The sequence below is a fragment of the Andrena cerasifolii genome, chromosome 6 (assembly GCF_050908995.1).
Source record: "Andrena cerasifolii isolate SP2316 chromosome 6, iyAndCera1_principal, whole genome shotgun sequence".
In the NCBI taxonomy this organism is placed as follows: domain Eukaryota; kingdom Metazoa; phylum Arthropoda; class Insecta; order Hymenoptera; family Andrenidae; genus Andrena; species Andrena cerasifolii.
The window spans coordinates 17,360,143-17,370,836 of NC_135123.1; the positions used below are offsets into that span (position 1 = coordinate 17,360,143).

A 10,694-nucleotide genomic window follows, 5' to 3' on the forward strand; every position below is an offset into this window, starting at 1 on the left:
GATGGGTTTGCATGATTTATTTTATTTGATGCATTTCTTCAATGGGTTTGCATAATCTGTCTAATTTCAATTTCGTAGCGTTACAATCTGTTTCGAGACTTCACCGGTAACGTTGCACGTGACACGAAAATGGTAAGGGGGCTCGCGAGCCCGCCGAGCGTGTGACACAAAATTACATTGTGTGAAAGGTCTATCCTATACCTGGTCTGTGGTGACACGAAGTCGCTGATAAAACGATTAAATACCTCCTCCCTCCTTCACCATTCTGTGTTGCTGTTAACTTAAACGAATTTCCTGATTTAAATGTGCACAGTGCTTGGGCACTTTAGTTGATATGTCTGTCCGCTAGATGACTGCAAATTTAATCTCCGTTACTATTGTAAAAAGTAAGAAATAATAGTATTGTTGATAAATAGTGAAAAGTACTTACAGTAGTGTAACAGGCTTACATTCTCTTTTCTCAATAAACGGATAAAGCACTCATTCTCATTAGAATCGTGTAATAAATTATATTGTACTACTTTACGTCTCTTATGTGTACTTGTATAAATCATGTGCTTGGAATTTAAACGCATTCTTGGTGGATAATAAAATTTGGAAAGTTTTAGTTACAAGACGATTAGAAAGCAGTATACCAATACCTTGTTCGCTGCTAACGAATACGTGCATGGGTAAAACGGGGTAAAATGACCTGCAAGGCTCGATAAGTTTATATATAGGTACATATTCCAAATATCGCAGCGTTAGATGTTTTGTTGCTGCTACCGGTGATTAAGTAATGAGAATTTAATAACAGAATGTAAGAGAATATTTTTCTTTTATTACAAAAGTACAAAATGAGACAAACAATTTTAAAACTGTACAAAGATTTATTGCGTTATGGGGAGAATTTAAAATATACAGACAAGAGGTATTTCCGACACAGAATTCGTCAATCTTTCAAAGAGAATAAACAGTTGGCTGATCAAACAGAGATTGATTTCCAATTACAGGTAAAATAATGCGAATATGTCCTGATTTTCTTATAAAAACGAACCTAACCTAAAACCAAGTGTATTCGTGTTTACGAAAGTTATCTTTTGCAGAAAGGGCAAAAGCTTTTACAGAATCAACGCGTCGTATAAATATATACTTAATATATAATTCTATGATGTTCGTAACAACATTAAAATTCTTGTCGAACAGAAAATATTTCCTACGGCCCTCCACTGCGTACCTTTTACAGTCGCCTAATGATGTAATTAATGGGTTGTCGCATAGTAACTATAATAATGCAGTCAATGTATCAAAGAGCGATGATCAGATTCGATACAAGTCGTACAATCACTTCCTAGATTACTCGAAAGTGCCCAAACTTGACGAGAATGATCTGGAAGAACAATACGTCAGAGGATCTGGTCCTGGTGGTCAAGCAACTAACAAGACAGCTAATGCAGTAGTTTTAAAACATAAACCTACCGGGCTGGTTGTAAAATCCCATGAAACCAGAAGTTTGTTACAAAACAGAAAGATCGCTAGGGAGATCATGTTAAGAAAATTGGATAATATGATGAACGTCGAAGACTCTCTTCAAAACCAAGAGGAGCGACTTAGAAAAAGAGATTTCATAAAGAAGAAACAAAAGCAAAAGAAGCTGACAGATTTAAAAGTATCATTTGAGAGACGCGAGAACCTTGAATAATTATACATTCTAATAATATTAACGATTTCTGAGAGCCATCGTTCAATAATGAAATAATAACGAAATGAAAACCAGGTGGAGTATGATTTTTTTTCCCTCCGATAAACCTCAACACCACCTTTGCGTTGGCGTTGGCGTATCACGCAGTCACGTGTTGTGGGAAGGGACAGACGCGAAAGAGTAAGAAAAAAGTTATAAGTACGTAGTAGTCTTTCTTTCACTTTTAATGGAAAATTCATATCTTTCATAGTCATCTCTTCTTCGAAATCATGAAAGGCTTACATTATTTTTCTTCGAAATAAAGTATTTACGTGGACCCTTGCAAGGGAATTTAATATATAATGATACATTTAATGATGCATTTTGCAACAGAACATGATCATTACGCTACGGCTACGGTAAAGCTTTGTATGCAGCCTTGCGTATGTAGTTTAGAACTGTTTCTGTGAATGAAAACAATTTCTTCCGTATGTATGAGAAATCGCGCGTATATCGAGTAAAGCAAACTAAAATGAAGTATTTTGTAAAACAGGTAGATAGAGCAAACGAGATGAGTTTGCTCTATCTACCTCTATCTCTCGTTTGCGAACGCAGAGACTGCATCCTAAAGAATGTACTGTACAAGGTTCCCGGGATGGCGGGACCGTTCTCGGAAAAAGACACTAAAGAGAATATTAATAAAATCCTATCGATGATGATGCCAATAGTGTTAAATACTATTCTACATACACAAATAATATTTTATACATAATGTACACCCGATGAAAGACATAGATTAAATTTCAACAGCGAGACCTGGCACACAGAGGATACGCGTGCGCGTCCCGTTCTTGAAATCTAAGCTACGTACGTACATACATATATCGAAATCTTATCGAGGATTTCAGCTACTTTTCAACCATCGTCCGAATTGACCGCGATTGGTCTTTAAACGTTTCTTCGGTGGCTGAACGTTTGATCTCGGTGAACTGGAACTTCTTAACCGTCTGTTACTCGCGACTGTTACCGAGAGAATACTGTGGTCCATTTCAACTTGATCATCGATCTTCATCATCCTAACGACTGGCTGAAATTCAATGCTCGATCGTCTTTGTTCGAGCTCCGTAGTTGCTATGATTGTCGGAGTGACGCGTCCCGATAAAGCGCATTCCACTTCGGAATCTTGTGTTTCGGACGACATCGTGTCAGCCGGTCGCTTCACTCCTTTCACGTTTTCTTGCTTTTTACAGGTAATACTTAAATAGGGATCTTTCTCGCAATTCTCATCCTCGAACACCGCGTTCGAAGATAAGTTATTTTTTCTCGCGCGCTTCTTCGAATAAATCCGTTTCCTCGGCGTTACTACTCTACTCCTTTTGTACACGTTGTTGTGGTGTTCCATCTCGGAGTCAGGATTTCCTGAATTACCCTTCGGCTGTCGTTTCCTGGGCAATCCATTCGAGTTGTTGTGGTGATTCCTTGGAACTATTTCATTGTGAAGGTCTACGCGTGGCTCGCAGGTTTCGGATGACGTATTGTCACGTTGACGTTTCTTTACGCTCGCGCTGGAGATGAGCCGTCGTTCCGTTATAGAGCCGTTATTTACCACATTTACGTCTTTCCGAAACACGTTCTCGTGATTCTCGTCGTTCCCCGGATCGTTCTCCGATACCTCCACAATCTCCGATAAGTCTTTTTTCAACATGTAATCTTTATTTAATACGAAATTCCTGTCAGTCTCATTGCATAGATCCGGTGGAAGGGAATCCATGCCGCTTTCTGTACTTTTATGCAGCACGCAATTATCGACGTCCTCCTTACTTACGTGTTTCTTCTCGTCGCCGTCGTGACATGTCGTATTAGACGAGACATTCGAGCTATATGTTTCCAACAAGCATCCGTCGTCTCTTCGTTGACCGAAGGATAACGACTGCTCGCTGTCTTGCACGATACCAGCAACCGATGTGCTTATTCTCACATTCACTTCTTCCGTTAATCTATCATTGATATTACTATTATTATTGTTATTATTAGTGGTATTGGTATCATTATTATTAGTATTATTAGGAGCGTTCGTGACCGGCACGTTACAACTCTTCCCCTCCTCTTCCACATTCCTATCCGACAAGTTTTCTCTCTCGCTGTCCACGTCCAACAAGGGCTTACTTTGAAGTTTCCTCTTCATTTTAATCCCAGGCCACCCGGTTCTATTTTTCCTCTTTTTTCTTCTTTTAGATGGTGATTCGACATTACCCTCGCCACACTCCGAGCTCGCGCACGACGAATTTTCTAAACAGTTCGCGAGCTCGTGACAATTGTCCAGTAGTTCCAGCAAGTTTGGTGGAGGTCCTTTTGGAATACACGGCTCGTAAACATTCAATTCCATTTGCGTGGGATCCGGCTCGAACGAGTCGTTCAATTCCAAATTGTCATTCGCATTAAGCATCTCGTCGATGGTCTTTACCATGTCCTTTAGTTCTTCGTCTACGTCCGACTTTGACACAGATTTCTCATCCAGCCCCGGCGTGTTTGTCTGTGACCTAACAGATGGACATTCCTCTATCGTATACAAATTCGGCGATGGTTGTTGTTGCTGGTGGTGGTGTTGCTGTTGCTGCTGTTCCCTTTTTCTAATTATCGTCGACATAATAGCTAACGTAGATGCGTGACAACGAGGGCTTTTTCTTGGCGAACGTCCAGTACAGCCTGCGCTTCGACCACGACCTTTCCTTTTACTATCGCTTCTATTTTGATTTCTCGTTAAAATCTCGTGAAAATTCTCAATTTCATATGGTAGAAGAAATGGCTTTTGCGAGTCTTCGCTGAAATAATGCCAGAACTCGGCACCTTCGTCTTGGCGCTGGTACGTCTGATACCACGGCTCAGACTTTGGTATAGCCTCGAAAGAAAATTGCATCTTCTCAATCTCTGGCGACGGTTTGGACGGATAAACTTTCTCCAGGTCTACTTGTACTTCCTCGGAAATTTCCTCCACTTTCGTCGTTCCTTCGGTTATCAGCGGTTCCTTAATGCCTGTCAATGGTGCCTGATACCTCAGTCTACTCCCGGGAGTCTCGAACTTGTAATAATCAACATTGTCTTTGATAAGAGCCTCGGCTTGGGTCCGTCTTCTCTTCCTGGCTCGACCCAAGCTTAAAGAATCTTGCGAATCTTCCTCGACAACCTCTGATTTTACAGGTGAACTGGAGCTTTCGGACGAACTAGGACACACAGAACTGGCAGTGTCGTGGTCTTCGCTCTCGGTGTCCCTTGGTAATACGCTGGTTCGTTCCTCGTCGCTTGCTGCTTCGCTGGAATCATCTCGCCTCAGATCGCCGAACATAAACGATTCCGCTTCGTCGCTTAGTAAGGACAATTCCGATTTCCTTACGCGTTTAAACCGTACGACTACCGGCTTTTCACTAGATGGCAGTTCCTTCTTTTCTTCACCATCCACATCTTTCTGCACCGTACATTGCGAGTTACTGTTTGATATTACACTTGACCTTAACTTACTTCCTAACACTTCCACTTTGTAATACGCACGATTATCTTCGATCAAACGTTCCTCTACGGACAACCTATGTCGCCCCCTGGCACTCCTACCACCCCTTCTGCCCGGCTTCAAACACTTGGGCTTATTTTCCTTTACTTCGCTCCTTTCCACCTCGTTCGACGCTTTGTTAACTTTCTCCTCGCCCTTCCCGGTATGACCATTACAGATGACATCCGTCTTGATTCTATCGTATTCTTCCGAACACTTTCTTGTACTTGATGCAACATTATCCATCTGTAATTGAAAATTTAATCCCCCGACAGTTTCACCTTTAGGTAAATCGCAGGAATCATTACAACCGTTATTGTTTGTACTTGAAACAGCATTCTCGTTACAGCAATTTTTTAGGCTTCCATTTATTTGACCGTGACTTCCCTGATTTACAGGATCCCGTTCTTGCTTAATATGTTCTGCGCTTACAATACTGTTTTCCTGCTTATTACAAGTTATCGTTTTCTCTACATCTGGATTACTAGCATCGTTGCGTTTATTACACAGGGCGTTGCAACCCTTCTCACTCTGGCAATTCTCATCTAATTCCCTTGAAAATGTTTTAATTTTGTACTCATCCTGTTTGGGTTGCTTCAACTCGTGTTCTTGCACTATATCGTCCCCCGGCTCGTCTTCCTCGATCCAAATTGTTCCTTTCGCCCGCTTCTTTATGGTAAAACCTTCCAACTTGTCGTAAAACTTTTCTGTCTTATCAACCTCGTGCCACGGACTGCCCTTCGATCTTAACAAGTGCCCGCTTTCGTGCTTCGCACGAGTTCGCAGATTATGCGGCGAACTTAGTTTTAAATTGAGATTCCTTCGTGCGCCATTACACTGTACCATCTTCACATCCTCGATTCCAAAATCTCCCAAGCTCTTGGCGTTCCTGTTCACTTTTCCCTCTGGCAATACTATGTCGTGAAGATTACGATCCCCATTGGAAAACAAATTGCAGTCTTTTCTGTTAAATGAAAACAAAAAAATAGGCATATCAGGTAGTGGGTACTATGTTATAAAACGAACGATATAACTGGTAGAATGCACTGTACATACTCTATATCTTTTGTTCTATTTAGTTTTAGAAATGCCTCCACATTCGCTCCTGCGTTAATTAGTGTATCCAGAGACAAGAAATTGTCGTTGTTTTGCACAAAGCTGAGATGTTGATCGCTTTGCACGTGCTTGGTCAGATCCCGATAATTGATACGACAAATTTCGCAATAACCAGAAACTAACTGTTCAGTTCTGCGAGCACGTGTGACGGTGGTACGTGGTCGCCGAGTCATTTCTCTATCCTACACGTACATGCATGGTAATATTACATTTCTGGCCCCATCAAGTTTGTGCAAAGCAAAATGCATGTTTGATTTTACCTGCTCTTGTTTTACAGGTTGAATGCTTTCCCTGTTTTCCTTCACCTCTGTTCGTAATTTTTCCAGCTTATCTCGTCGTTTCGTATTGAAAGGACAGGAGCCTGGGTCCCCGTAAAAGTTTAATGTTGGCCACACAGGCAGCTCGACAAAGACCGGTCTAGTGTTCCTATACAGGTACATACATGGCGGTAGAGTGGAATAAGTTAACACAGGATCGTACGAAACTCTCGGAAACCAACATACCTCTGAAAGGCCTCGAATTTTAGATAAGGTCCCTTGAGGTGCCTCACCTTCAAATCTTTGGTCGTACTCTGTTGGTTCGAATGCTTTGACCTTTTTAAATGATCGGTGTCTTTGACAGATGCGTAGATTTTGTCCAGCCAAGCCTGAAGTTTATCGATTGCCCAAATAGGAATTCCCCAACTTTGGGCGTTGTAAAGCGGATCCACGGAACACTGTTGTGGCTGTATCAGAGCACGTTCCAACATTGCATCCACTCGCGATTTCTAGAAAATTTCACAAGAGGTAATATTAAAGGCAGATTAAAGACAGATTAAAGAAAAGACAGGAATGAACTTTTAGACACCTTTAACATTCTCGCACGATACTTACAGATCTTTGGGTAGTTTGACCCCGTAGAGTGGCTGAATTAGACAAAGGGCAATCAGGACTAAAATATGGTGTCGGAGGAGTTGGCATGGGGGTTGGAGTTTCTAAACTCCTCAGCGAGGGAGGTCCCCCGCTGCCTCCACTGGCGCAACCCCATTTATGTTTCTCAAAGTTTACGTAACCGGTTTTATCTACCCTGTCGCTAATTACCAAATTAACGCTTCGTACTAAAAATAATTCTATCACCTAGAAAGAAAGAAAGAATGAATTTGTAAACACCAGAGTACGCAGGAGCTCTAAATTCATTTGTAATCTCAAAGAAATGAAATGTATGCCGGGTGAGATGAAAGGCGGAAGAAAGACAGGACAAAGGGTGTTAGGAAATGTTGGCGAATGTCCGACGACTGAACTCACGAGAAAAAAGTTGTTAGCTGCATCGAAAAGGGGTAGGCAGAGTGTGGACGCCCGGTGATAAGTGAGCCGTTGACGATCGCACGGACGCACAAACACACACGTTTACATCGCGGTATGCTGACGTCAAGTAATCTCGCGTTCCTCCTCAAACGCGGCTAAGCGCGCTATCAAGCGAATTCGCACAAGTGCGAGCCATGCGTGTGCTAATGGAAATGTTCACGTAGTCAACAATGGTTGCCGCATTGTTACACACCGCGTTCTAATAATACGCTACGAGTTGCAGAACCAGGACAATAACGAAGCACGTGGGATCGAATGAAGGGAATAATCGGTGGTGTTTCGATCGGGAGCTCAACCCGTAACAATTACTGGATCCACATCTACGGAAGTGAACGTAATCGGTGTGCTTTTGCTCGTTTACTGTCAAGCGGTCTTGAAACGCACGAAACCATCATCAGAGAAAACAACTTCTTCGAACGGCACTGTTTATCGGTTGGCGAATTCGCGGATACCGTGCACTATGCGTTTGGGACTGTTTGAAATGAGATCGGAGGTGAAAGGTGTGTGGGTGCACGTTTTCCCGTGATCTGTCCCGAGCGATTAAATGAAACGAAGGAGGCAAAGGAAAAAGATCGCTGGGACGCGCGACAAGATCGTTACTCGCAGGGGAGAACTGTCACGCACAAAATGGCCATTCGCCGTTAACAGCTTGGAAGACGAGCCTGGAGGCGGCGCTTCGCGTTCTTGCTCGCTCTCCGACGACGAACGCTCCGGCAAACTGAACGCGCGACTCTCGCTGGATACCTGAAAATCCCTTTTCCCTGTATTTTCACGTCCATTTTTTTTTCTTTTTCCAACCGCGACAACACAACAACCGAACCTCACGAATCCGGCCCACTTCCTCCTATTTCTAAAGCTCTCCTAAAGATGGCGCGACACGACCCGGTTTTCACCGATTGTTTATCAACAGAAATATTCCACCACAGATACTCACGGGCTTCATCCCGTGTATCCAACTTTCCAACTTACAACTATCCACCGGTCCACACGCCGATTACATTCAATCGACACTCAGCCCAATACACACAGCTTCTACAAGCCTTTCATCTTAACCCAAAAGTGACAACGCGACTCAACATCTTTGCGGGTTTACGCGCCCGATGTTTCTTCTGTCGTTCGTTCATTGTCAACAGTTTCCCTTCGTTCACTTGATCCCGTTTCGCTTTCGCGTTAACCCACGCATCTTCAATTCCCGCACCTTCTCCCCGAAATATCCACTAGCGTATTTAACACTTTAAATTAAATCCACATTACGTGCACACGCGCGTTTACACGTCAAGTTAGCGCCAACAGGGTATTGAAACGGTAATAATTGAAAATGGGCGGGAAGCGAGACGGAAGATACGATGGACAAGCGCGAGTGAGAAGGCGCTGGATCACGAGTGAAAGAGGGAGAGGGAGAGGCAGAGGGAGAGGAAGAGGGAAAGGGAGGGAGAGGATGAAAGAAGAGTTATCTGAAGGCACCGAAACTGTATAATGAATCGGCAACAGGAAAATGTAGGGGATAAAAAGTGAAGGTTTTATGAATACGATTTACACGCAGTTAAACACTTACCCCGCCCAAATCCTTGATCCTGGCTTCTATTTTGGCTGTAGTAGCATGGTTCTTTATGTCCAAGTAAAAAGACTTCCCTTCCAAAGGTTTCAGATCTTTTTCTGCGTGAACATCTGAAATATTACAGAAATGCGTTGTTACGATGTTAAAACGCTATCAAAGTATTCCATTTAAATAGCCTCTAAGAAATTCTCCGAACGCGATTCTCGTTGTTTGATGGGTGTAGCCGCCTGACGCGAAAAGAAAGGTTATTTTATGCTTTTGTACTTTACTCGCGTTATGTTGCACAAATTAAAAAGGGTAGATGAACCTTAGTTGTGTAATTTTCTAACAGCAAGTATGTAATGTTAGAAAAGGAAGAAAAGACAACAGAGAAATGAAAATGAAATAAAAAGCTATTTTATTGGTTAGCCACAGGAATGTGTTGTAGGATGAGATCGTCATGCAAATGTCACGCGATAGATACATTTACGTACTCAAACGGGGGAAAAACTTTTACGTAAATATGTGCTCCTCTTGTTAGGCATGTATATGAGAGAGAAATAGTTTACGTTTACGTTCACGTTTACGGTTACGGTGTATTATGTGGTGTCTCGAATACCAATCGTGTGTTGACAAAAATCTATGCGCATATGTTACACGTACGTGAGTGTTTGCTTAATTTATTTTCTCTTGGTGGCTGTTTGTGGTCCTGATGCTGAATTTTGGACGGCGATACCATTCCTATGCTATGCACCGCACAGACAACAACGATATTTCCTCTTCACTGTACTGTAGTATTCTCGAAACACTTTCCATTCTCACAAACGTACCACATACCGTCGCGGATATTTCTCTGCATAGGTAGTTTCTTTTACAGGAAAACTTTCATTTTGGAACAAACGATAACCGAACAGTCCGAACCGAACCGAGCTGAACGCCTCGATGAACTGAAGTTATGTGTGGTACTTTGATGTTTGAAAAGTGTATACGGTGTATACGGGAATATGGGTAAGGGCAGCCACTATAAAAAAAAAATCCCCTGGATTCGATGGAGAGAGGATCAAGAATCGAGAAGCTAATAAGGAGAAGTGGGAAACATATTTACTAAAACTCTTTGGTCTGTGTATTAATATTAGAATCTAAATTGAGACCATAAAATGTAGTTGCAATGTTCTACGTCACAAATAACGTTAACGTGTCTATACGGTAAAATCTACACGTGCTTGACGATGCTTGACCTACATCCCTTGTCAACTTCGAAGAAGCTTCTTAGAACGCCTTGGAATTCGAATATAGGGGAATTTTTGAGAATTTTTATTGGTTACCCGGTTCTCGCCACCTTCATGTAGAACGGAACACGTTAACCGTTAGCCGAAGAACAAATAGTTCTTCTCATCATTTTCTTATTTATAAATGAATCGGTAGAAATTCTTTGCATAAATATATACATTATCGTTACACCGTATTGGGTACTCGAGTCTTGTTTTAGAAGTA

The 10,694-nt window shown here is 42.1% G+C and overlaps 3 protein-coding genes across 4 annotated transcripts; 2 read left to right on the top strand and 1 right to left on the bottom strand.

Moving 5' to 3' along the window:
• The first annotated feature begins 399 nt into the window (after positions 1-399).
• Positions 400-1,223, top strand: LOC143370279 (mitochondrial ribosome and complex I assembly factor AltMIEF1-like). The gene is made up of 2 exons (XM_076815200.1): positions 400-992; positions 1,086-1,223. Exons 1-2 carry the CDS (start codon positions 837-839, stop codon positions 1,122-1,124), a joined length of 195 nt encoding a protein of 64 aa, XP_076671315.1. The 5' UTR covers positions 400-836; the 3' UTR covers positions 1,125-1,223.
• LOC143370276 (mitochondrial translation release factor in rescue) lies at positions 1,148-1,711 on the top strand. The gene has a single exon (XM_076815197.1). The coding sequence runs from the start codon at positions 1,148-1,150 to the stop codon at positions 1,679-1,681; it is 534 nt and encodes a 177-aa protein (XP_076671312.1). The 3' UTR covers positions 1,682-1,711.
• A 169-nt stretch (positions 1,712-1,880) lies between these two features.
• Positions 1,881-10,413, bottom strand: LOC143370272 (uncharacterized). Of its 2 annotated transcripts, XM_076815188.1 has the most exons (7): positions 9,864-10,413; positions 9,219-9,331; positions 7,193-7,435; positions 6,824-7,086; positions 6,581-6,746; positions 6,261-6,502; positions 1,881-6,168 (listed from the first exon to the last, which is right to left on the bottom strand). In XM_076815188.1, the coding sequence occupies exons 1-7, from the start codon at positions 9,937-9,939 to the stop codon at positions 2,565-2,567; spliced, it is 4,707 nt and encodes a 1,568-aa protein (XP_076671303.1). In that variant the 5' UTR covers positions 9,940-10,413; the 3' UTR covers positions 1,881-2,564. The 2 variants fall into 2 exon arrangements, with proteins under 2 accessions (XP_076671303.1, XP_076671304.1); XM_076815189.1 differs by lacking the exons at positions 9,219-9,331; positions 9,864-10,413 and adding an exon at positions 7,604-8,387.
• Positions 10,414-10,694: the final 281 nt, after the last annotated feature.